Below are 25,586 nucleotides of genomic sequence, written 5' to 3'. Positions count from 1 at the left end.
TATGTGAAAATTTTCCTATTTTATTATGAATATGAAACATAAACAGCTCATGAATCATGATTATTTTTGCTTTAACACAATTTCTACAGAGACTACAATTTTCCATTGATCCTTCAAAAGTTAGTTGGAATTTTCCACGCCTTGCTTTCACATTGCATCTTTCAAAAGATTGCTAGGACATGATTAAAGGTTTTAAGCAATTACATTGCACCTTCCAAAATAACAATTAACAATAACAATTAAAAATTAGAAGTATAGTGTTATAATTAAGAGCCAGCAAGACACTCCACTAAATTTTTTTAATGTTACCACTGAGACCCCGAGTCAATTGACAATTGCCTTTGTCTTTTTGCCAACAAATTATGGCGTGAAACCATCTATGAACCTTACATTATTTTATTACTTAAGGTGTCTAGGGAAATGTTCCTTTTGAAAAAAAAAGAAAGAAAATATTGCTATTTTAATAATTTGTTTCATCATTCAAACAAGAATTTACAAAAATCATGAGTTACTACTTTGAAATTTAAATTATTTTAAGTTACCTCAGAGACTTGCCTGACACCTTGGTTGTACACTTGATTAAGAAAACCACTCTATCAAGTTCACTCTACCCGGCAACCATTGTTCTCTTACCTTTCTCTGAAAATCCATTCACTTTGCTGTTGTTGTTGAGATCATACCATGGCTGGTGCACTTGTAATAATAATAATAAAAAAACTGATTGCTGGAATTTAATTATGATAGTGACAAGTTTTTCCCCCTCAAGTTTTATGTAAACATGACCTAAGGCTCCTTTTAATCAATATTTTATTTCATTTACTAAATTATATATTATATTAATCCTAAAGCCATTAGTTAATCTAAAAAGAAGTTTTACAAAACAAAAAATAGAAAAGGAGTGTGAACAAATTCATGCTGGAAATAAAGCAAAAATATCCCCACTATAAGCCTGCTTTATAAGTCTTGTTATGTTTTGTATTTTTGGTCCAACAATTACAAATCAATATTCTCTTATCACACGACCTCTCCATGTGAAAGGGCCATGCTCACCATCAAAACTTTCAGTGATTGGTTGCCGTATACATCAAAAGGTGGCATGTCATGTCCACATTGATAAGCCATGTGAATTTGTCTCCAAGACCATAAACTCATCAAGTCAATTTCTCTATTATTTGAGTGCACTTTGAAAAATATCTTTCACTTTTTTAGTTTTTACTGTAACGATATCATCACCACCACACAAAACACAACAAATAATTAAACATGTAAGGACACTGCGAACACTTAACTGTGCTTGAGAAAACCCAGATATTTGAGTGCATTGCTATCTACCTACAACCACTTCCCGAGTCACCTTTCTTTCTTTCTTTCTTTCTTTCTTCTCTTTTGTTGTGATCTCATCATCCCCTGAACTTGAGCCTCAATCATGGCTGCAAAACTTCAGGGTAGAGCTTATCTCTCTTCCTTTGTTGATGCTGTTTTGAACAAGCTGTCTTCCCTCGATGTCAACTCAACCCCAGAAGCAAAGAGGTTAGCTGACCAGAAGTTGTTTCGAAGGCTGAGAGCGAGTCTTCGTGCCACTCGACCTGTGCTTGATGATGCTGAGCAGAAGCAGATCCGAGATCAAGAAGTCAACAAGTGGCTTGTTGATCTCCAAGATGCTCTTTATATGGCTGATGACTTGCTCGATGAACTCTCCACTAAAGCTGCCACTGCCACTCCCACTCCCACTCAGAGGGATCCAGGTAACTCTTCTTCCTGGTCTCACTATGTTGATTCAATTTTGGAAGATAGTGATGACGATGAGATGGGGGTAGTGACTAGCATGCAAGACATAGTTGACAAACTAGAGTCTATTGTTGAAGAGAAAGATGATCTTGATCTGAAACAAGGGGTTGCCAAAGATCTGGAGGACATGTCATGGAGAATTCAATCATCCCTGATTGAAAGTTCTGATATATATGGCAGGAACGATGACAAAGAGACCATCATAAAATTTTTGTTAGACGACACTTGTGATGATAATTTGTCTGTGATCTCTATAGAAGGTATTGGTGGAATCGGAAAGACTACTTTGGCTCAATTGGTTTACAACGATGCCAGAGTGAAGAAAAAGTTTGCCATTAAAGCATGGGTGTGTGTTGCAACAAAATTTGACCCGGTTAATGTTACCAAGGCTATAATGGAAGACATAGCTTCTTCTCCTTGTAACATGGTTAACTTGAATTCAATTCAAACAGAATTGAAGGAAAAGTTAACTGAAAAGACATTTTTGGTAGTTTTAGATGATGTTTGGGATAATCAGCAAAACTTGTGGGACAATTTTCTAAAACCTTTTTTGAGTGGGAATAAAGGAAGTAAAATTCTTTTAACTACTCGTACTAGAAATGTTGATTCTGTAATGTCAACTACAAATAGGCATTACAAGTTAGATATATTGTCCGACGAGGATTGCTGGTCTTTGTTTTTGAAACATTCATCTATTTCTACTAGTTCTAGAGAATATGTAATCTTAGAACAAATTGGTAAAAAAATTGTTGAAAAATGTAAGGGATTACCTTTGGCTGTGAAGACACTCGGGGGTTTACTGCGCAATAAGGATAATGTAGAAGACTGGGAGAATATACGGGAAAGTAAAATTTGGGAGCTTTCTGAAGATGAGAGTAAGATTGTTCCTGCATTAAGAGTTAGTTATCACTATCTTCCTTCGCATTTAAAGCGGTGTTTTGTTTATTGCTCATTATATCCTGAGGATTATCAATTTGACAAAGAGGAATTAATCTGGTTGTGGATGGCTGAGGACTTCGTACAAACAATAGAAAGTTACACATTGGAAAATATTGGTCGTGCATATTTTGATGAATTAGTTGCAAGGTCATTTTTTCAGCCTTCTAGTGAAAATGCTAGCTTATTTGTAATGCATGATCTTATGCATGATTTAGCAACATTTTTTGCTGAAAAATTCTATTTCAGAGTCAGTGAATTAGGAGATCCACAAAAGATTTGCAGCAAAACTCGTCATTTGTCATATATGGTAAATCCTCGTGATCCAATTTTAAGACTTGGAGAGGCCTGTAAGGGAGCAATACATATGAGAACCTTTTTGGATGTACGTTTTCCTCATCAGCCAGATGGATTAATTAAGTTAGAAAGTGATTTTTGGCTCTTACAATTACAAACGAGGTGTTTAAGAGTTCTGTCATTTAAATGTTTTCCTATTGAGTCATTGCCTGTTTCAATAGATAAACTGATCCATTTGCATTATTTGGATCTCTCTCACACACCTATCTTGACATTGCCTGAGTCATTGTGTAAATTATACAATCTCCAAACGTTGAAGTTGAGGTGTTGTCAGAAGCTGGAGATGCTTCCTAGCCGGATGCAAGATCTTGTGAACCTGCGCCATCTTGATATAGAAGATGATTTTCAGTTAAAAGAGATGCCAAAAGGCATGAGTGAGTTAAAGCATCTGAACTACTTAAGTAATTACATTGTGGGGAAGCATGTGGATAATGGGATTAGAGGATTGGGAACACTTGACAATCTTCATGGCTCACTTTGCATTTCCAAATTACAGAATGTGAAAGACAGCGGTGAAGCTTTGGAGGCAAAGATGGGTAACAAGAAGCACATCATCATTTTAGACTTGAAATGGCTTCCCAATAATGACGATGACGATGACGATTACGACATGGATGACGATGGGGAGGATGATGGTGATGATGATGATTGTGGTGGTGGTGGTGGTGGTGATATTGTTGATGTTGAAAAAGAGAGAGAGATACTTGAGAAGTTAGAACCTCACCGAAAATTGAAGGAGTTATCAATTTTTAGTTACAGGGGTGAAACATTCCCCGATTGGTTAGGCCTTCCTTGCTACTCCAATATGACTAAATTGAGTTTTTATTTTTGTAAGAATTGCCGTCAGGTTCCTTCACTGGGACAGTTACCGTCTCTGCAGCATCTGTTGATATGGGGAGTTGATGGGTTGGAGAGAATTGGTGGTGAGTTTTACAACAACGCTGAATCATCTCATCAGGGGACACCCTTCAGATCTCTTCAAACTCTGGTATTTCGTGATATGCCTTGCTGGCGGGAGTGGCATATTCCTGATGGGTTTGATGGATTTCTGAAACTTAAAAGCCTTTCAATAGAAGACTGTCCGGTGTTAAGCGGAGATCTACCTGCTCACCTTCCGGCTCTGGAGGAACTTACCATTATTTAGGGCTTGTTTGGGTGAGCTTTTGAGAAAAGATCTTTTTTCGAGTTATCTTTTTTTAAAAGATCTTATAGAGAAGTAAAAGTAATTTTATGTTTGGATATCTCATGTAAAAAGGTCTTTTTATCTATCAATTATGTTTGGGTATAACAATATAAAAGTACTTTTTTGTTCATTTATTACACGAAAAACATCTTTTTTTTAAGGAAAAAAGATCTTTTAAAAAAGATGTAAATTACAGCTTCTCAAAAAAGATCTTTTTTTGATTTTACTAGTGCTTTTACTTTTACTACTAGAAATTTGCCAAACACGTTAAAAAATAAAAAAAGATCTTTTTTCGTTGAAAAAAGATCTTTTTTTAACAAAATAATGGCGCCCAAACATGCACTTATTGCAAAGAGCTTGCATGTTCACTGCCGAGAGCTCCCAAGCTTCACCAGTTACTTGTAACGGATTCTTATTTACATCATCATGCAGAACCGCATGCGGTAATAATTTCAGACACTGAGCTGGCCAAGTCCGTATTGGAGTGGCTGCCCCACATCCAATGGCGGTGTGTCCAACGTTTGATAATCGAGTATTATACGTCAGCAATATCAGTTTCGGGAGATTATTTGCCCAATTCATTACCATATCTGCAAATCACTGGGTGTTCAAAATTAACATTCTCAGAGCCACTGCAACCCAAGTCCCTAACGGAGTTAGTTGTCGAAGAATGTGATTCGCTGACGTTGTTGCCATTGGGGGCCCTTCCAAATCTCAAGAAACTCTCAATCTCAAAATGCCGCCGTTTAGTATCAGTGCCGTGGCTAGGCTTTGCTGCGCCACACCTAGAGGAACTTGAAATAGAAGCTTGCCCAGAAATGGATTGTCTTGGAGAGGAGTGCCTCCCGCCGAGCTTGACAACTCTTGAGATCGTTGGCTGCGAGAAACTAGAGAGGTGGATAACATCAAAGGGTTTGCAGAGTGAAGGCCTTACCCATCTTATCCTTGGACAATGGAAGGAAGTTAAGTGGTTCCCCAGAGAGGGTTGCCTTCCTGCTTCCCTCAAGTCTCTACAATTGTCGAACTTTTTAAATCTGGAGATGCTAGACTGCAAGGGCCTTCACCATCTCACCTCCCTCCAACAATTAACAATTGATAAGTGTCCAAAGCTGGAGAATATCACACAACAAAACCTGCCTGCCTCCATATCAAAACTCCTCATCAGGGGAGAATGTCCATTGTGGAGTAAGCTGGAAGAGATGAACGACCCACGGATTCAATTCAGAAAAGGGTAATTGTTTTTGCTCTCATCTTCCCTAGACTCACTGCACACTCTCCAATTACAATGCTAATTGTTCCCACCAAACATTCTCTTTGCCTTGTTAATATGCCGAACCAATTTTTCCCCTTGATTGCAGACTAGGAGGATGAGTTTCGTTGATTTCCGCAACATGCAAGGATTCTGTCTATTAATATGTTAAGGAGGAGGTGCGTTCGTACTTTATGAAATATATTATTCGTTTGATTTGCAAAGTCATACCGATTTCTCGAATTACGAAAACAGAACATACTTTAGTTATGCCATTTAATTTCAGTTTTCTATTTCTGTCAGATTTTAGTTCATACAATTTTGCTTTATATTTTTAAATTTTTGGACTCTGTTTATCTCATAGAAATCTCTTATGTGATGCCTATCTGAAATTTTCATCTTTAATCCATAATGATTAAACCAAGGTTCTTGAAGAGAGAAAGACCCACAAATTAAATCCGAAAGTCATGACAAATGTAATTAGGAAGCAAACGGCTTGTCATCAGATTTCATTTCTCTGTTTTTACATTTGTGCCATTTTGGGTACTTCCGAGACAAGTAATAGATTTTGAAGGTGCTCTAATTTTTATTTCAGTTTGACAAGTTTTCTTTTTTCCCGCATACTCTTGCGTTGGGTCTTCCTCATTTGACTTCATCGAATTCTATGATGTGTTGCTAATCTCACTTTCATCATCTTCAATCAAAATTGATCTGCCCAACATTTTTGTAGTTTTTTTTTAGTATCCCACTATGCTTCAATATCTACAATATTTGATATACTAATGTGTTGTATGTTGGTTTCCATTTATAATTGGTAAGGTGGAGGCAGGAATTTCAATTCATGGATGTGGGAAGGTGAGAATGGGGGTGCGCTAAAGTAAGTTTTGGCATATGTTCAAGCTTTGATGTTATTTATTATTTGAAATTTTCTACGATGCCTCCCACTTTTTCCTTGTCTCCATCTAATTATACTTTCCTCTGTCCAAAATGCAGAGTTGAATGTTCCAAGAAATTCATAGATATGATAATGCAAGCATTCTATGAAAACCAGTCCAAGGATGTTGTGGTTTCAAGCGTCTTGTGAGTGCTTGGCACAGCACACACTTCATCCTTTTAGATGGGTAATTGCAATAGAAAATTTCTCATCTTTAGTTTAGAAGTCATAACCTGCAGAACCTCAGTTCCCATGCCGTAATGAAAAAATTAAATTGATTACATATTTGTATCTAAACGTAATTCTAGCTCCATTGGTTGGTTTATGTTTTCATCTTTCATAAAACAAATGTTCTTCTACTTTCTAACCAATCAGCATTTTGCGGTACTATCTCATTATGCTTATTATAATAAAACTGGTCAATTTTTGTTCTATGCAGGTTTCTCATGATCCAGACCCTGAAATACAATATGGATTTCTTTGCTGGAATGCTGAAATACAATACGACTGGGACTGCCATTCATTCAAGTTTCATGGTCAACCATTACTAGTTCATTAAGTCCAAACTCAGTTTTACCAAGGAATACCCTGAGTTTGAGTTGGGAACTTAGAATAAGTGTTGGTTGTAACACCATTCTGTATATTTTAGTTAGGGTGTTAATTTCTGCTTTGCTCTTTCGGTTTGAATCTGTTTCGAATCTCTTATTCTATTGGCTAGTTTCCTCGCATATATAAGATTGCCTTTTGTATCTTATGTATAATCAATGAATGAGGTTATTCGGTTTCATATCATTTATCTCACATAGTCCTGAAGCTTTTTCTTTCTACACATTTTATGTTGCAGCACCTTCATCATGCCTAGTGTCAATAGAGGGCATTAAGATTCCTAAGAAACAAGATAATTTCTGTTTGCTTAGTTTGTTGAGTATGCAGTTTTTCTTTACTCACTATTTGTAGTGTAAATTTGTAAATTGGAACAAACATTATAATGTCGATGTTTTCATTCTAAATGTGATAGGAAAATGACGCTAAAGGAAAAGATACAAAAGTAGGTCAAGTATGGTGCATTAAAGAAGAAAAAATGAGGCTTACTATGTATTTGAAAGAAGGAAATCTAAGTAGAAAGCTCTTCTTTTGGAAGCATTTTTTCGAAAAGCATGAATGTAAGAAAGGCAGTACACGTGACCAAAGAAAACTGTAAGAAGGCAACTTCAAATTTGGAAAGTGTTGTATCATTCTTCTTGTATTCTGGATATTCATCAAGTGTGTGCTTTCACTGCTTTGTGTTGAGTGAAAAGACAAATGAAGAAACTAGTTAATTTAATATGCATTAAGTTGTTTTAGTTTTTGTACATAAAGATGTAGTATCAGATTATGAACTAGTCTCTTAATACAGCGGTATAGTATATTATGTTCCATATACAGACTTTCCTGTAAAAAATTCATGCTAGAAAGAGCAACAAGAACATGTTTTTCATTTGTTAATTTGATAAAGAAAGCCTGTGTCTATGCGCTAATGTGATGAGTGCACAGTTCAATATCTTTGAGGAAAAAACAGTGGATCGCGCCAGGTAGGGGTCGAACCTACGACTTTCTGCTTAGGAAACAGACGCTCTATCCACTGAGCTACAGGCGCTTCTTAGAAGTTTATTTCTTATTTAGTTTTTGAAGATTTTTGTCATTGATCACAGATAATATCCTTCTTAGTATGAGATATTGTGTTATATTTTCACTTTTCAACATATTAGTGTCATGTACCATAGGTAATATAATATGTTTTTGGGTGTTTTATAGAGACAAACAAGATGCTTCTTCATATGGATATAGATATGCATTTAATATCCTACATATACGGTGACACTAATATGTCTATATTGATGCTATCGTATTTTAGTTTACCTAGTACATGGCATTATTCCCCTTGGTGTGCTCACTAAATCTTTCTTAACTATTTTAAAGTTCATGTTAATAATAATAATAATAATATGGGTTAATTATGATTTTGGTCCTAACGTAGAGCCTGAAAATCGATTTCGTTTTCAACTTTTTTTTCGCTACAAAATGGTCTCCAAAATTTTAGTTTATTTTAAAATCAATATTTTTATCAATTTTTTTATTTTTTATTACCAAATTACTCTTCATTAAAAATTAAAAAAAAAAGAGCCACGGGACGGAGAAAGAAAATCGGGGGTTTGGGGGAGGGAGAATCGGGGGGAAGGGGAGGGAAGAAGAGGGAAGGGGAGGCCGCACCGTCGCACCGCTGTAGCGCCGCACCGCCGCTTGAAGGGGAAATAAAGAGCAAGAGAGGAGAAAGCTAAGGGAGAAGAGAGAGATCGGAAGGGAGAAAGCTAAGGGCCACCGCCGTTGCTCCTCGCCGTCGCCGCTACCGCTCCTGCTCCTCGTCGTTCAGTCCTCGCCGCTCGCACTGCTACCCGCGACCTTGCCGCTGCTCCACGACGTTCACCGCCTGCCGCTTCTTCTTCTTCTTCTGTAAACTGGATTTTTTGTGTAATTTCTGAATTTTTAGTTTTGAATTTTGTTGATGGTTCTGAGTTTTGATTGTTCTGGTTTTTTGAGTTCTGATTTTCTGAGTTTTAATTTTCTGAGTTCTGAGTTCTGATTTTCTGAGGTGGGGGTGGTGGTGGGTTCTTGTGTTGATGATGATGGTGGGGTGGTGGTGGGTTATGTTTTGAGTTTTGTTGTTCTTTTGATGATGATGATGATGATGACGACGACCATGATGATAATGGTGGTGGTGGTGGGTTCTTGTTCAGCTTGGGTTTCTAGTTGATTTTGGGAGAAGTTCTGATGATGATGATGATGACCATGATGATACTGGTGGTGGTGGTGGATTCTGGTTTGGTGTAGATTTCTGTTCTACTTCTGTTGAGTTTGGTTGATTTTGGGGTAAAGGGAAAGGGTATTTTCATTCGAAGGACGATTTTAAAACAAACTGAAATTTTGAGGACCATTTTGTAGCGAAAAAAAAAAAAAAAGATCGGAAACGAAATTGATTTTCGGCCTCTAGGTTGGAACCAAAATCATACTTAACTCTAATAATATAAGAGAAAGAAGAGTCAATATTATAAGTGTCACATTTTACAGAAATTTCGTTGGTAAATAAGTCAATTTGTAATCTTCTTTCTTTGTGCAACTCAACTAAGTGCAAGAAATTATAATGCTATTACACGAGTTAGTCATACATACACATAGGTTCATTGGTTCCTTAAAATATCTGCATAGATTAAGTGAATTTCAACAATATGAATCTAGGGTCCATATCCTAGTTTACCATCCAAATCTCTCTCTTCAAAGCCTTCTTCAACTTTCACCAATTCACTTCTTGCCATTTCAAGATCAACTTCAACAGAAGCAACCATTGCCTCCAGCTTCTTCATTTCCATCTCCAGAGCAGCCACATTCTCCTTCACACTTTGCACTTTAGCGGATCTCTCCGTGTAATTTTTCATACTTAAGGCGGATTGAACATGTGGCTCCAGCCAAGTTAAATCAAATCTAAACGTCTCAAGTTCTCCCCATAAGATTTGAAGATTGCTACAAGCCTCTTCATCCATATCTCTCACCTTTTTAGTCCTGAGAAAATGCAGAACTCTTCCCAAATCCGTGAATGCCCATTCGCTAAACCTTCGACTTCTCTTCTTCTAGCATTAAATAACTGAGGGATGCTTTGCACATACTTCGTCAAGAAGCGAAACCAACGCTTTTTCTATTTTTCCTAAACTCCTGGAATCAACAAGCTCGTCAATTGAGATTGCACACATGTCCATAGATGAAGGATGATCAACATGTTCAATAGGCTTTAGCAGGCACTTCAACAGGAACTGGTGGAGCAGGTTGATCAACATTTTCTCAAGCTCTAGGGTGCTGACGGAAATCTTAGCTTCAATTATACAAGTGTCATTCACAATAAACCCCTTTCTAAGATTATAAAAGTCAGCTAAATGTAAAAATGAATTGAAGCCCCAGTCACTCTCTTTGGCATTGAATGTGTGTTGAGCTTCTGAAAAATCCATATATACATATCAAGAGTCAACCAGGGTCAACTAATTGTAAGTAGAACATTCGTTAACACCATGCTAGTATTGCAGATTAGATAAAACTCATAATGAATTAGAAAATAGCAATGTTGTTGTCATACAATTGGAGTGGTTTTGAGAACTTGTAAAATTGGTATTATTCAGACCAAACTTGTAAAGAAAGTAATCTATATAATAATAACAGGCATGCTACACATTTATGTAACCATATAATTAAGTTGCCCTAAATCCAAAGAATCACCAAAACACTATGCATATTATAACATACATGACCCATGTGTAGAAATGAGTGCATAAGCTTAAGTAGTCAAAACCAAAAAAAAAAAATTTAAAATCGAACAAAGCATAAGGGCACGAGGGCAAGGGAGAGGGAGATATAAAAGTTACCTTTTGCTTTTGTGGGCCGAAAATATAATTCATTATTCACATTGTTTACCATTTTCATTTTTTATCTAGTAGAATTTAATGCATAAATAGTTAATACTCTTCAGATTATATATTTTGATAAATATTATATTTAAATAATTTAAATAAAAAAATCCCAAATATCATACTATATGCCTGTTTGCCAATTTTTGCTAATATCACAAAATTTAGAAAAGAAATATTTTTTTTTATTATTTAAATAAAAAAATATTAATATCTTAAAACTATTTTAATACAGTACTTTTTGAGTATTATTTTCGATACATTTAAGAAATTAACTGATTTAGAATTAAAATTTACATTGAAATTAATAGGTGAATAAAATCGATCTCATCTTAAAGAGATGATATTACCTTGATGAAAAACCAATAAAATTTTTACAATTTATATAACTATTAAATAATATAAAATTCTAAATGAAGTAAAACTAAATATAAATCTCATTTTTAGTTTCAAATAATTATATATGATATATAGTCCTAAGTGTTATTTTATGAAATCCAAAATAAGATTAAACTTAAAATTAGCTCGAGAGATGGTCTTATTAAGAGAATATGCATGTATTATTGTTTCTTCTTTAGATTTTACTACTATCTTGTTATTGAGTCAACCAACATGTCTATATTGATACTATGGTATTTTAGTTTACCTAATATATGGCATTATTTCCTTTGGTCAGCTCAATAAATCTTTCCTAACTATTTTTTTTTTATTAAAGTTTTTTTTTTACTAAAGATAGAGAGAGTCGAACCCACAATATGGAGAGATTATGCCATTAACTCATTGGCATCTTTTCTATTTATTTTAAAGTTCATGTTAATAATAATAAATAAGTATAATAACTTCTAATATTAGGTGATATATGTACACAAACTCTTAGGTTTTTCATAACTATAGTAGCTTCCCTAAAAGAGGGGATCAATATTAGCTTCGGTAGAAATAAGTGTCAGTTGGATTATGGTTTGTTTGGGGATGTCGTGACATTTGATGCGACATATCAGAAAAATAAGTATGTGTCCACTGGTTGTGTTTTCTGGAGTGAATCACCATAATCAAACAATTGTGTTTGCCACTGCGCTAGTTGCAAATGAGAATGAGAAGACTTATATCTGGTTGCTGCAACAGTTTCTGGACGCTATGAAGGGTAAAGCACCTGGGTGTGGGATAACAGATGGGCATGGAGCAATGAAAAAGGCAATCGAAGTGGTGTTTTCTGGGGCCTATCACCGTTTGTGTGCATAGCATCTGCTGAGGAATGCCACTTCTAACCTAAGCAACCCCACATTTACTTCTAAATTTAAGAAATGCATGCTGTTCGATTATGAGGTGTCGGAGTTTGAAGATCATTGGCATTATATGGTCGAGGCGCTTGGTCTGTCTGATAATCAATGGATTTCTGACCTTTACTCTAGGAGAAGGATGTGGGCAACTGCACATATACGGGGCAACTTCTTTTGGAATTTTCGTACAACGTTAAGGTGTGAAGGATTGCACTCAATGCTAGGTAAATTTGTCCAGTCTTGCCATAATTTGAGGGACTTTGTTGAGCAATTTATGCGTTGCATATCCCAAATGAGGTCCAGGAAAGCACACTTTGATCTGTTATCCGTGGTTGGGGAACCAGTGCTACAGAGTCCATTTCATGATTTGGAGAGGTCAGCTACAAGGAAACTCACAAGGGCAATTTTTTTCAACTTCAGGCCCATGCTTTTCCGCGCTTGCACACTTAAGGTACGAACACACACATGGAGCCAGACTTTTGATACATTCACTTTGTCGAGGTCAGGTAATGCGCGTAGGGAGTGGCAAGTGTGTCACTATGGTGATAGTAACAGTTTCAAGTGCTCTTGCTTGCGAATGGAGTCCTTTGGTATACTGTGTGATCACATTGTAGCAGTACTGAAATATTTGGAGATGACTAACATACTAGACAGTCTTGTTCTGGATCGTTGGTCCAAGAGTGCTCACTCGAAAGTAAGGACCTTTGTGGAGAAAGGTCCATTTTGCTGAGATTCAACGATCACCTGCCGCAATTGGATGTTGAATGATCTATGCAACGAAATGTGTGTTCTTGCGTGTCGTCATGAAGCTGAATTTGCTGGCATGACGGATAAAGTTCTTCATGAGATAGAGCGGATGAAAAAGATTAAGTATTCTGGTGATGCAAGGGGTCTGAATGAAGTTGGGGAAGCTTCAACACTAGAGGGCTGTGTGAGGGATCCACAGTTGGTGCGGTGTCGAAAGAGGCAAAGAAAGGAAACGGTGAAGGGAGTGAAGAGGTGCGGTCTTTGTCGCCAGACATGGCATAATCGACTATCCTGCCACTTAAATCCCAACAGCAGAATGAATACACAAAAGGTGCATCATACTTTGGTGCTGAGGTGAAGGTGAAACTGGCACAATGGAGGACTCGTCTAAGGAGGAGGAGGTAACACTTTGTCAACAAATTTGTTTAGTCGTCATTTTCATTTAATATATTGACCATTTATCGATTGGTAGTTCATGGCTAACTGAATGTATCATTGTAGCTGGCATGGGACGATGCAGCGGACGTTTGGCTTGGATGAGGGCTATGATTCACAGGGCACAATTTAGTAACCATTCCTGTGGTTAGTGCGCTCACAGCTCAATCCAGTGGGAACGTGGGTCTTCATATTAGGCAAAGGTTATTCAGCAGGTGTTTTAGTTTCTTAGAAGATCATGCGTGATGTTCTATGTTTGGACAAACAATAGCTAGCTATAAAAAATTCTGTTTTGGACTGTTATACTTCAAAATTGACTATATTGTGGTCGCCATATGACATTAATTTGTAACGCGCTATATTGAAATTGGAAATTATTCTAGAGCATCCACGGTGCTGTATGAATTGAAATTGCAAATTAGTCTAGAGCATCCATGGTGCTGTATGAATTGAAATGGTAAATTAATCTAGAGCATCGATGGTGTTGTATGAGACTTTAGAAGGCAAGATTAACTGTAGTAACTAAAGATAAAGAAGACTTATATTTATAAAAGTACTTACTTAAACGTCATAAGACTGTATCATGTACAAAAAGTTAAGTCTAGGTCTCTAGGAGTTCTAACATATCAACAGATAAAGTTTTTGCCAAATCAGAAAAGGCAATCCAAAATAACATGGTCAGCTTGTTCATCAACCCAGTTGGATTCATTCAAAGTCAACAAATTGGACCAACAACTCCACGTCTGGGTTGGTCCTGGAGATCTCAAACACGGCCGACTTCTCCTCAGTTATGTTGCACTTGCACAAGAAATCCGCCAACCCTCCGCTGATGGTGCCACAATTGCGCCTTCTATTGCCCCCGTATCTACCGTAGATGGCCCAGACGAAAATGTCCCCTGCACGCAGAGTGATCATCACATCATCGCTGACGTCCTCTCCAAAGTGCGGCACATTTGGCTGGACAAACCAAAAATGAGAAGGAGATGTACTTAAAGGCATGTGTAACATGAACGCAATGTGCATGAAGTCAGCCAGAATGAAACGGCCACTATTGATGATGGCATTATGAACAGTTAGCATGCAATTGGGTGCTTGTTTCCCAATAAATTGGAATTTAAGAACAACATAGAAGGCATTACCAACAAATTTGTCTAATGAATTTCAACTCAACAACAGCTCCACCACATAGCCAATCATTAACAATTAAGCAACAGCACAACACACAAGATGTGGACCACGTACAACGGCACATAGACCAACAATATAAGGAGCAGCAAAAGAACAACACTTAATGTGGACCACCTAGGTCGCCACATTACCTTCAATAGTGGGAACAATAGGGAAACAAAACAGATAATGTGAACCCCATTTGAACTATAACTCATGGGTTTAATTATTTAATTCTTGCTATAATATATATCATATAAGAATGATATATACATCATAGTACTTCAAGTAATAATAATTCATTTAAATTATAAAATCTAAAAAGCATATATATGATATAAAATAGGTGAATTTATGTATGTTAACTTAAATATAAAAATAAACTTGTCTAATAAAATAAAGCACTAAAATTTAATTTAATAATTAAATTAATTTAAAGATCAAAGTCTTTAAAAAAATAAAGACAAAAAACATAATATAAATAAAAAAACATAAAAATAAAAATATAGACAAAAGTATAGGTTGTACATATTTCAAACTAAAATAATGAAAGCTAAAAAATACGAAAATTTAGAATAATTATTAATATTATTTTTTATTATAATAATATAAGTAAATTATAATTAGTGTCTGAGAAGTTATCAGAAATGGATGTTAACTATACTCCGTTTAAACTACGCTAAATATGGATAAATTAATTTGACATTCATTAAAAATTAAAGTTAAGCTAATAAAATTATTAAATAATTTAATACGTAATTTTAATTAGTATTTTGTACAATTTTAATAAATTAATGTGAGGACAGTTATGTTTTGCTCGGACAATTTATGAAATGGATAAATTTATATTTACATTATACAATTAATTTTACGGTTCCGCTACGTTACCAACAACATATCTGTCAACTTCTACCAATTTCTGCCAACTCTTATTTATAATTGTGTTTCATGGAAGTGTGTTCGTGGATGTGTCTAATAAAAATGTCTTTTTTATAGCTGTGTTTAATAGAAGTGTCTTTATAGATATATTTTCTGGATGTGTCTCTTTATATATGTATTTAAAATATATTAATTATTAGACACATCCACGAACACACTTCCATAAAACACAATTATAAATAAGAGTTGGCAGAAGTTGGCAGATAATATGTTGGTACCCTATACTTTTCCTTAATTTTATAAGTTAGGTTACACCTCATATAATTTTTTATCCAAGTCCTTTTAAACTTGTCCAACACCAAAAAATCTAATCCCATTAAATAAGCATGTATTACACACGCCAAAACTTGTTCACTTATTCATTCGCCCCTTCATTATGAAACAACGTTCCTTCTTCAATCTCAAAATCATTACTGGAGAAGTTCAAGTATCTCTCAAAATCTCTCAAAACTCATTTGTGTTCTCTGCGGAAACTGTTGCTACTTCAGAATCACGTCAAACTTTTAAAAGAAAGAAGAAAAAACAAACAAAAATAAGAACAGAGACTCCGTAAGGTATAAAAAAACTGTTGTTATTATATTCATTTAATTTCTCTCAAAACTCGTGTTTTTCCTAGTTCGATTTAAGGTTTAGTAGATTGAGTTGCTTCATTTAGTAAATCGACTTATTTTGATTCCATTTTTATTGCGTAACTAGGGCATATAAATAGAAAATGTGTTGTTATTTTCTTTCTATAATATGTTCATTGGTTCATTGGTGTTGGTGATTTACATTCACTTTATTGTTAGTGTGTTCAATTGAGTTCTTTTAGATGCAGAAATATTTTTCTTGTTTATTGAATATTTATGATGTTTTATTCAAAACATGAACGAAATTTGATTTAGTAGAGTTGGTCATTTTGATTCATTTGATTATTAAGTGTTCAATAGAGTTATTTTGCACATGCAGAAATATTTTTCTTGTTTATTGAATGTTTATCACATTCTATTCAAATCATAAATAAAGTTCGGTTCAATAGAATTGCTGATTTTAATTCATCTGATTGTTATGTGTTTAGTTAAAATTTTTTGCATGCAGAAATATTTTTATGACTGTTTGAATTTTTATCATGTTTTATTTTAAACATTAAGAGAGTTCAATTCAGTGGGATTAGTCATTTTGATTTATTTAATTAAAATATAAATCCTTGTGCTTGTCGTTATATTAAGTGAAGTATTGATAAAAATTTTTTGTATTTACAACAAAAATGAAAAAAATGATAGTAATCAAAGAGCAAGCCGCGGTATAACGGTGTAATCCCAAATGGTTCTCATATAAAAGTAGCTTCAAATAACACTCAAGTTCTCACAACAGCAACAATTACATTTTTTTTTTCTTATTGGAGAAAGAAAGAAACTTCTCATTCATGGTTTGATACTTTGATGATCAACGTTATATTTCTACAGCTGCCCAATAATTCTCACAAAATAACTGAAATATTATTATAAAATAGCAGGGAGTAAGTGAATTCTTGTTGACATTTCATATTTATGAGAAATACGAAATAAGAAACTACATATATATTAACAGAGAATACTAGAATAGAGATAATACGTACAAGTTTATTTAGATAGACGCAAAGTGCAGGCAAACGGAATGTAGAAGGTAATAGGATGATGAAATCATATTCATATTTTTATATATAAAACGGAGGAGCAAATTGGTCCAAAGATTCATTCCTAGTTATGATGATACAGTAGTATCGATGTCTAATCTAATTGGTTGCACAATAATCAGTATCTTTTTTTATGTTGAATATACATGGGAAAATGTTAAGAGTAATAATAATTCTTCTCGTTTTATTTTATTTGAATTACGTTTCCGAGCAGGGACGGATTCAAGTTTATGGAAGTGTGGGGGCACTACCCAGTGGAATTTAAATTTTTTAATTAATATATAATAATAAAATTTATTTGTTTTTATTATATAATTAAATTTGATCCCACTATGATTATACTTCATTCATCAACTTTAATTATATAAAAATAAATGGTAATTCAATATTTAAATGAATTTGTTATAATAACTTAAAAAAAACGAGTGAAATAAAATAAGTATAGATTTGTTATTTTATAATTATAATTAATAAATAAATTTAAAATTTGAAAAAATCTGTTTATATACTTAGTGAATATTACTATTGTGCCTTGTGTATATGTGTATATATATATACATATATTTGATTATTTGTTCAAAATAGAAATAACTATTAATTTAATATCCAAAAGATTCAAGCGCAGATAAAAAAATTTCCTAAATGATTTGAAAATTGTAATAAAAATAACTAATAAATAATATATTTATTAAAAGTGATAAAAAAAATTTAGTATTTAACCAATGACATATCTATTTAATCTTAAATTGTTTTGTCAACATTTGAATAAATATTTAAAAGATGCATAAAAATATTTAGAGCAAAATTTGATCTCTAAATTTTTTTTTTCAAAAAAATTTATTCACAATTAAAATTTTTTTAAATAATTCACTTGACATAAAATTATAAATTTTTAAGAATAAAAAGATCTTATTTTTTTAATATTATTTACAAAAAATTACAACAAAATATCACATCTAAAGTCTTTTTTTAGAATATATATTTAATTTATATTTAGTTTTTTGGAACTTTTTTTATATTGACTATTAAAATTAAAATGGTTAAATAAATAATAATAATAAAATAAAAAATACTGTTTATTTATTGATATTTTTTTTAAAGTTAATTTTAGCTTTTTTTTTGGGACAACATCAGTTGAAATTTTTTTTTTTAAATATGAATATTATAAAGAATCAATTTCATAATCGATCATATGAAAGATGAATTTTTAAATAATTATTTAACGACGTATATAAAAAGAAAGATATTTGATTATATTGACAATAAAAAAAATTTCTTAATCTTTTCAAAATGAAATTTAATTTTTATATTATTATTTTAATATTTTAATTTGTTAGTTAGATAATTTAAAGATTAATTATATTTTATAATAACAAAATATAATTATAAAGATTATTATCATATTATATATATATATATATATATATATATATATATATATATATATATATATATAAAAGATGGCTTTTCCCGGATGAAATGGTTGTTGCTATCTTCTCTAATAACGAATCATTGGTTTAACTGAATAACTTAATCAAATAGATAGACCTTTCTTTTTCTTTGTCTCAAGTCGATAGCTCTTCTCAATTGAAAGATACCCTATATTGATAATACACATTCCAGTTGACCGAGTCTAATTCTAATTGTTTTGTTCCGAAGTAAAGATATCCACGGGACGGTTTGTCTTATTCAGATATTCTCTTTCTTTTCGGATAGTCCTGAAAGGAGAAGGAAGGTTGGAATGCCAACAGGCGTCTATTATGGAATTCACCTGACCTGAGAGTACCCATTTAGAGAACGTCCGGTGCAAAAGTAATTGAATGGGTAAGTCGCCAATCCCTAAAACGGACTATTTAATGTACTTTATAGGGTTACGGGTAGACATTTTACCAGAGGTTTCTATTGTATCAATCTACCCCTGTGTGATTTTTGTTGAAGCATATTTCGGGAGTGCAGGGCAGATGATTTTAAAACGGACTCCCCATTCATTAGATAGAGAAGATCACCAAGATTTCGTGATGCGCTGCCGAACTTATTCCGATTCAATAAGAGATCTCAATATTATGCCTTGAAGAGGACTCGAACCTCCACACTCTTTAGCACGAGATTTTGAGTCTCGCATGTCTACCATTTCACCACCAAGGCATCTTAAAAGTGAATCGTATTCCATGAATATGATATCTAGCTAGTATTATGTATGGAATATATGACAAAGGTAGAATGTTAAATACATGCATTAAGATACGAATAAATTAAATACATACATTAAGATACGTATATATATATATATATATTTATTTATTTATTTATTGCCCCATTTACAAAATTTTCTGGATGAAATAGAAACGAAGAGGATGAAATTGAAAAATGTAATATCTTGAGAATGTGAATCAGAGGCCACATTTACAATAATCATTGTAATGTTATGGTACAATGAAAAATGTTATGTGTTGTTTAAAATTTAGCTTTCAATCAATCTTTTAATTCAAATAATATTATTTAATTAAATTTTAATTAAAATATGTTCTTAATTTGTAACTAAATATGTTGATAATTAAAATTAATTTAAATTTTAAATACTAGAATTTCTATTACTCTTCTGTAGATAAATTATTATTTTATATTTAATTTTTTTATTATTATTATTAGATGAATCGTGCTATTTTATTCTTAGTGACTTGCATGCTAACTCAAAACTCATTCATTATCATTGTCGAATGAAATTTTAATAAGATTATATCAACATTTGAATTAAACAATAAATAAATTATTAGTCTATGCATCAATATTCTTTTTTTCTTTTTTATTTTTTTAATCTTTATCTCCAAAATAATTAGAGAAGACCAGCAACATAAAATAATTAGATCAAATTAAAGATAAATAAAGGAGCAATTATAGATATTCGAAAAAAAAAAAGATAACAAATAAAAATTTAATAAAAGTTTATAGTTTTCAACAAATTTTTTTTATTAGTTGGATTTTTCATTACTTATTTAAACACTAACACTTTTAAAATTATTAAAATGTATGTTCGTAAAAATTAATTTTTTTTCAATTGTAATACATTTAAAATTATTAAGTTATACAGAAAATATTTTTAAAACACATCCAAAATCATAAATCTAAAATTTAAATTTAAACATTAAAAATAAAATTAATTTTTTACATCTTATTCGATAAAAACTCATCTAATATTTTTTTTAATAGTTAGAGTTTTTCGTTACTTATTTGAATATTAACGTTTTTAAAATTATTAAAATGTATGTTTGTAAAAATTTGTTTTTAATTTCAATTGTAACACATCTAAAATTATTAAGTGATATACAAAATATTTCTGAAATACATCCAAAATCATAAATCAGAAATTTAAATTTAAACGCTAAATATAAAAATAATTTTTTTATATCTTATTCGATAAAAACTCATCTAATATTTCTTATTTCTTTATTATTTGTTGGATTTTATTGTTACTTATTTAAACATTAACACTTTTAAAATTATTAAAATGTATGTTTGTAAAAATTAGTTATTTTTTTAATTATTACACATCTAAAATTATTAACTTATATACAAAATATGTTTGAAACATATCCAAAATCATAAATCTAAAATTTAAATTTATACGTTAAAAATAAAACTAATTTTTTTTGTATCTTATTCGATAAAAATGCATCTAATATTTCTTATTTTTTTAATAATATTTTTAAAATTATTAAAATGAATAATTAAGGTAAATTTTTTAAATCTTATTCAATAAAAGTATATCTAACATATTAGTTCAAAATATGATCTCTTTTAGGGATTTTAGATATATGGATTAATAACTAAAACCCTTAAGATTTACTTTTGAATTTTAAAATTAAAATCTTCAATCTTACTGAATTTAACTTTTGAATGTGTATTTAAATGATAATTTATTAATAATTAAAAATGCTAAAACTAAAACAGAAATTTAAATTTTAAATTTTAAATTTTAAATTTTAGTTTTATTTAATTTATATTTTAGATATGTATTTAATTTTAAAAAGACATCAAATCTATTTAGATGTATTTGTTTTACTTTTTTTTTAATTATTGTAATAAAAAAAATGAATAAAAGATCACTTTTAAAGAATACCTAATCATCCTATGCCACAATTACTATGACACGATGTGTCTATATTGATACTGTGGTATTTTAGTTTGCCTAATTTATGGCATTATCCCCTCATGTTAATAATAATAAATAATTATACCAACTTCTCCTAATATTAGGTGATTGTTTGGATAAATAGTTTAATACTTTAATTAAACTTTTTTTTAAAAAAAAATAATTTAAATAATAAATATTTATATTAAAAGTAATTTATAAATAAATTATTTTGTATTTAATTTTTTAGTTCTAAAAGTATTTATTTTAAAAAATATATAATAAAAAGTTTTTTATTATGAAAAAATATATTTTTTTTAACTTCTTTATAAGTACTTAAATTTAAAAAACTACAATTTATTTTAAAAATTATACCAGACATTAATACTACTATTTTTCTTAAATCAAATGCTCAAAAAAATAACTTTGGAAGCTTCCATATGGCCCATAGTACACAAACACTTAGATTTTTCTTACCTACAGTAACGTCCCTACAAGAGGAGATTAATATTAGCTTCAGTAGAAATAAGTATCACGATTCACAAAATCACAGCAATTTCTTAGTTAATGTAATTGGTAATCTTCCTTCTTTGTGCAACTCAACTAAAATTAGTTAGGACTGTTTTCTTGCGCAAGGATTCATTTGTTCCTTACAATCTCTGAATAGATTAAGTGAAATTACAGCAAAATAAGTGAGTCTATGGTCCATATCCTACTTCACCATCCAAATCTATCTCTTCAAAGCCTTCTTCAACTTTCACCAATTCTCTTCTTGCCATTTCAAGATCAACTTCTACGGAAGCAACCATTGCCTTCAGCTTCTTCATTTCCATCTCCAGAGCAGCCACATTCTCCTTCACACTTTTCACCTTATCGGATCTTTCCATGTAATTTTTCATACCTAAGGCAGATTGAACATGTGGCTCCAGCCAAGTTAAATTGAATCTACACGTCTCGAGTTCCTCCCATAAGATTTGAAGATGGCTACAAGCCTCTTCATCCATATCTCTCGCCTTTTTAGTCTTGAGGAAATGCAGAACTCTTCCCAAAGCCGTGAATGCCCATTCGCTAAACCTTCGACTTCTCTTCTTCTGGCATCCAATAACTGAGGGATGCTTTGCACATACTTCATCTAGAAGAGGAACAAACGCTTTTTCTATTTTCCCTAAACCCCTGAAATCAACAAGCTCATCAATTGGGATTGCAGACATGTCCATAGGTAAAGGATTATCAGCATGTTCAATAGGCTTAGCAGGAACTTGCACAGAAACTGGTGGAGCAGCTTCATCAACCTTTTTCTCAAGTTCTGGGCGGCTAATGGAAATCCTAGCTTCACTTATACAAGTGTCATTCACAATAAATCCCTTGTTATAAATATAAAGGTCAGCTAAAGGTATAAACGATGTGAAGCCCCAGTCACTCTCTCTGGCATTGAATGTGTGTTGAGTTTCTGGAAAATTCATATATACTCATCAAGAGTCAACTTTTTATAAGATAGGACATACATTAACACCATGCTAGTATTGTAGATAAGATAGAACTCATATATTACTTAATGAATTAGAAAATAGCAATGTTGTTTTCACACAATTGGAGTGGTTTTGAACTTGTGAAATTGGTATGTATCTCACAAAACTCGTTAAAATAGTATATTTAGATCTTCTAAAGTGAGGAAATTGGTAAAGTGATAAAGTGAGGAGTTAATCACTATTGAATTTGTAACTCCTATCATATGTGAGATATGCACTATCTTAATTTAAAAGTAATTAATTCCTCACTTTATCATTTTACCAATACTCTCCCCATAAAGGATCTTGATCCAAAAAAGTAATCTATATAATTAGAATCACCAGAAGACTATGCATATAGTAAGACTAAGATACATGACCCATATGCTCATTCTTTATCATCAATGACCATGAATTCAAAAAAGGTAGAAATGAAAGCTTAAGTTTAAGTAGTCAAAACCAAAAATCTAAAACCCAATCAAAACACAGACTTTACAAGAAATTGTTAAGAAACACAAATTTTCATTCATGAAAAACATAACACAGCTAAAAGAAGCAACAAAGAAAAGAACAGGAAAACACATACAGGACAGGAGAGAAGTAAATACGAAAGATACCTTTTATCTGTGTCAATTTGTCATTGACCTGATTAATTAGAACCAACTTAAACTTGGAAAATCTGGTCTCTACATCAGGCAAAGTACCAGCATCTAAATAAATTGACAAGTAATCCACCTTGTTTCCCTTTGGATACATAAGAATCCGCCTAAAATCAAAGTCCAAAACATGTTAAAATGCACTTGTCAAACGGTCATGTCAACTAATCAAGTATCATACATATATAGTAAACAAGAATTAATTCAATTACCATGAATGACCACCAATGTAGAAGTTCTGAGAGTAAATCTTCTTGGATTTCAACTTATAGAAGTCCTTAATGGTCCATTTGAACGTCTCAAACGTTTCTCCAATCTTTTCTTGATTCTCCATTTGACACCACCACTTATTTAATTTATTCTTTTATTTATTTTTTTTTCCTCCTCCATTATCATTATCACCATCATGGTCATTATTGGTCTTCTTATGATACCTAAATAATAATATTGTTTATTCTTTTTCAAATTTTTGCACTTATTCTACGTAATTTTACTGCGTTATCTACTAATTTTCTAGTTATTTTTTTTTCTATCAAAATATATAAATCTATAACTCAAGCCTTTATAAAATAAATTTTTAGTTCCATCATATCATTTAGTTAAATATTTTAGTATCAGAATAAAGATATTTCAGTATTTTTCTTTAGAAATATATGTATTGTTTTATATATCAAATACGTCGTTCTCTTCTTAAACGTAAATGTCACTGTTCATTCTCTTTCGAATGTTTATACTTATCCTGCTTAAATTCGTCGTGTTATTACATATTTTTTCACTTATTCTCTTTTTTATTAAAATTTGTAAATTTGTACGTCAAATTTTTATAGAATAAGTTCTTAGTTCTATTGCATCATTTAGTTAAAAATTTCAGTATTAGATTAAAGACATCTCGATATTGTTTTTAATATTTTTATGAGTTTTTTTTATATATAAGATAAGCATTCAATTCATTAAATGTGTAATGATTTTTAGAAAGGTTCAATATTTTTGTGTTATGTTACTGAACTTCTTATGTCAATTTTAAGTAAAGTTAATGTGATATTTTAGTATACAATTTATTTTTAGTATTCTGTATCATTGTATTTAAATTTCAATATTACTTTAAATAAATTTTAATGCTATTTTTGTTTCTAGCAAAAATTTAATTCAAACCTATATTCATTCAATTAAATAAGATTGCAATAGAATACAGATATGTTCATTCAAGTCTAATATGAGAAACAATACTCCTAAAAGAAGAAATAAGATCAACACAAAAAAAAAAAAAAGAAAGAAAAAAAGAAGAATAATAAGAAGCAAAAAATGCAACATTAAAGAAGAGATTTCTGTGTTTTTGTAGCAAAATTTGAGTGTCAAAATTAAGAAATTTCCATATCATTGTTAAGAAATTTCAGTCTTATTTTTTTGATAAATTTTATATAATTCGAAAAAGAGAAGAAAAAATCAAACAAAAAAGAAGAAATCACTGCAATAACATATGAAGAAGAGGAGGAAAAAAAAAAACAAAACAAAGTAACAACAACACCAATAGAAGGAGGCAGAGGACGTCGAAACAACACGCGGAAAAAAGAAAAAACTCGAGGAAAAAGAAGTGTGTAATTTTATGTGCATGTTGTGTGAGTGAATTTCGAGCAACTTGGTTGAATTTAATTGTCAAAAAAACTTAGGAAAACTAAATTTTCACTATCCAAGTTCTAGACATGCAATGAAGTAGAAAGCTTCTAGGCCTAGACTCGTATATCACGGGCTCTACAAAGTTGGTGCAGGCCCAGAGCGGTTGAGGAGCATCTAGATCGTCATCCGCATATTGCCTCTCTGTTTATGTGAGTTTTTAGATACTTTCTTTTCCGTTTATGCATGAAATTGTAAATTCAAACTAACTTCTTAAGTCCACACTACTGACTGACTCAGTCAGAATACATTTTTCATTAATTCGAACAGAACATACGAAAGAATCTTCACACTCCAGTATCAAATTTGAAAAAGGACTCGAATTTCCCAACATACTGTGCATTGAATTCTTCCTCAATTTTGTTTCGTTGCTCATTGATCTTTAAATCGAAAAGGAGAAAAAGAAAAAGGCAATTATAGTGCCGGCAAAAGATGTTGGTTTGTCCTAGGTAAAATATTATGAATCCAA

General features: G+C 31.9%; 3 protein-coding genes and 1 non-coding gene across 4 annotated transcripts; 2 read left to right on the top strand and 2 right to left on the bottom strand.

Annotated features, from left to right (window-relative positions):
• The first annotated feature begins 1,118 nt into the window (after positions 1–1,118).
• Positions 1,119–7,234, top strand: LOC112728681 (putative disease resistance RPP13-like protein 1). The gene is made up of 6 exons (XM_025778920.3): positions 1,119–4,218; positions 4,605–5,495; positions 5,623–5,692; positions 6,333–6,390; positions 6,507–6,634; positions 6,887–7,234. Exons 1-3 carry the CDS (start codon positions 1,427–1,429, stop codon positions 5,633–5,635), a joined length of 3,696 nt encoding a protein of 1,231 aa, XP_025634705.2. The 5' UTR covers positions 1,119–1,426; the 3' UTR covers positions 5,636–5,692; positions 6,333–6,390; positions 6,507–6,634; positions 6,887–7,234.
• A 776-nt stretch (positions 7,235–8,010) lies between these two features.
• On the bottom strand, positions 8,011–8,083 carry TRNAR-CCU (transfer RNA arginine (anticodon CCU)). Its single transcript has one exon. It is a non-coding gene; the product is annotated as a tRNA-Arg (tRNA).
• Positions 8,084–11,942: 3,859 nt separating this feature from the next.
• LOC112730693 (protein FAR1-RELATED SEQUENCE 5-like) lies at positions 11,943–12,941 on the top strand. Its single transcript, XM_025780756.1, has 2 exons — positions 11,943–12,125; positions 12,234–12,941. Exons 1-2 carry the CDS (start codon positions 11,943–11,945, stop codon positions 12,939–12,941), a joined length of 891 nt encoding a protein of 296 aa, XP_025636541.1.
• Positions 12,942–21,785: 8,844 nt separating this feature from the next.
• On the bottom strand, positions 21,786–23,841 carry LOC112729469 (MATH domain and coiled-coil domain-containing protein At3g58370). The gene is made up of 3 exons (XM_029290447.2): positions 23,659–23,841; positions 23,408–23,556; positions 21,786–22,732 (listed from the first exon to the last, which is right to left on the bottom strand). The coding sequence occupies exons 1-3, from the start codon at positions 23,778–23,780 to the stop codon at positions 21,981–21,983; spliced, it is 1,023 nt and encodes a 340-aa protein (XP_029146280.2). The 5' UTR covers positions 23,781–23,841; the 3' UTR covers positions 21,786–21,980.
• Between the last annotated feature and the right edge of the window lie 1,745 nt (positions 23,842–25,586).

The sequence above is a fragment of the Arachis hypogaea genome, chromosome 12 (genome assembly GCF_003086295.3).
Source record: "Arachis hypogaea cultivar Tifrunner chromosome 12, arahy.Tifrunner.gnm2.J5K5, whole genome shotgun sequence".
Classification (NCBI taxonomy): Eukaryota; Viridiplantae; Streptophyta; class Magnoliopsida; order Fabales; family Fabaceae; genus Arachis; species Arachis hypogaea.
The sequence above is the reverse complement of the archived record's forward strand: the minus strand, read 5'-3'. Positions and strand labels throughout refer to the sequence as shown.

Coding starts and splice junctions, on each gene's coding strand:
- LOC112728681 (XM_025778920.3), top strand. CDS start 1,427: ATGGCTGCAAAACTTCAGGGTAGAGCTTATCTCTCTTCCTTTGTTGAT. Junction 4,219..4,604: donor GCTCTGGAGGAACTTACCAT/TATTTAGGGCTT, acceptor CGCCCAAACATG/CACTTATTGCAAAGAGCTTG.
- LOC112730693 (XM_025780756.1), top strand. CDS start 11,943: ATGTGTCCACTGGTTGTGTTTTCTGGAGTGAATCACCATAATCAAACA. Junction 12,126..12,233: donor GGCATGGAGCAATGAAAAAG/GCAATCGAAGTG, acceptor TCTAAATTTAAG/AAATGCATGCTGTTCGATTA.
- LOC112729469 (XM_029290447.2), bottom strand. CDS start 23,780: ATGGAGAATCAAGAAAAGATTGGAGAAACGTTTGAGACGTTCAAATGG. Junction 23,557..23,658: donor TACATTGGTGGTCATTCATG/GTAATTGAATTA, acceptor CTTTGATTTTAG/GCGGATTCTTATGTATCCAA. Junction 22,733..23,407: donor CAAATTGACACAGATAAAAG/GTATCTTTCGTA, acceptor TGAATTTTCCAG/AAACTCAACACACATTCAAT.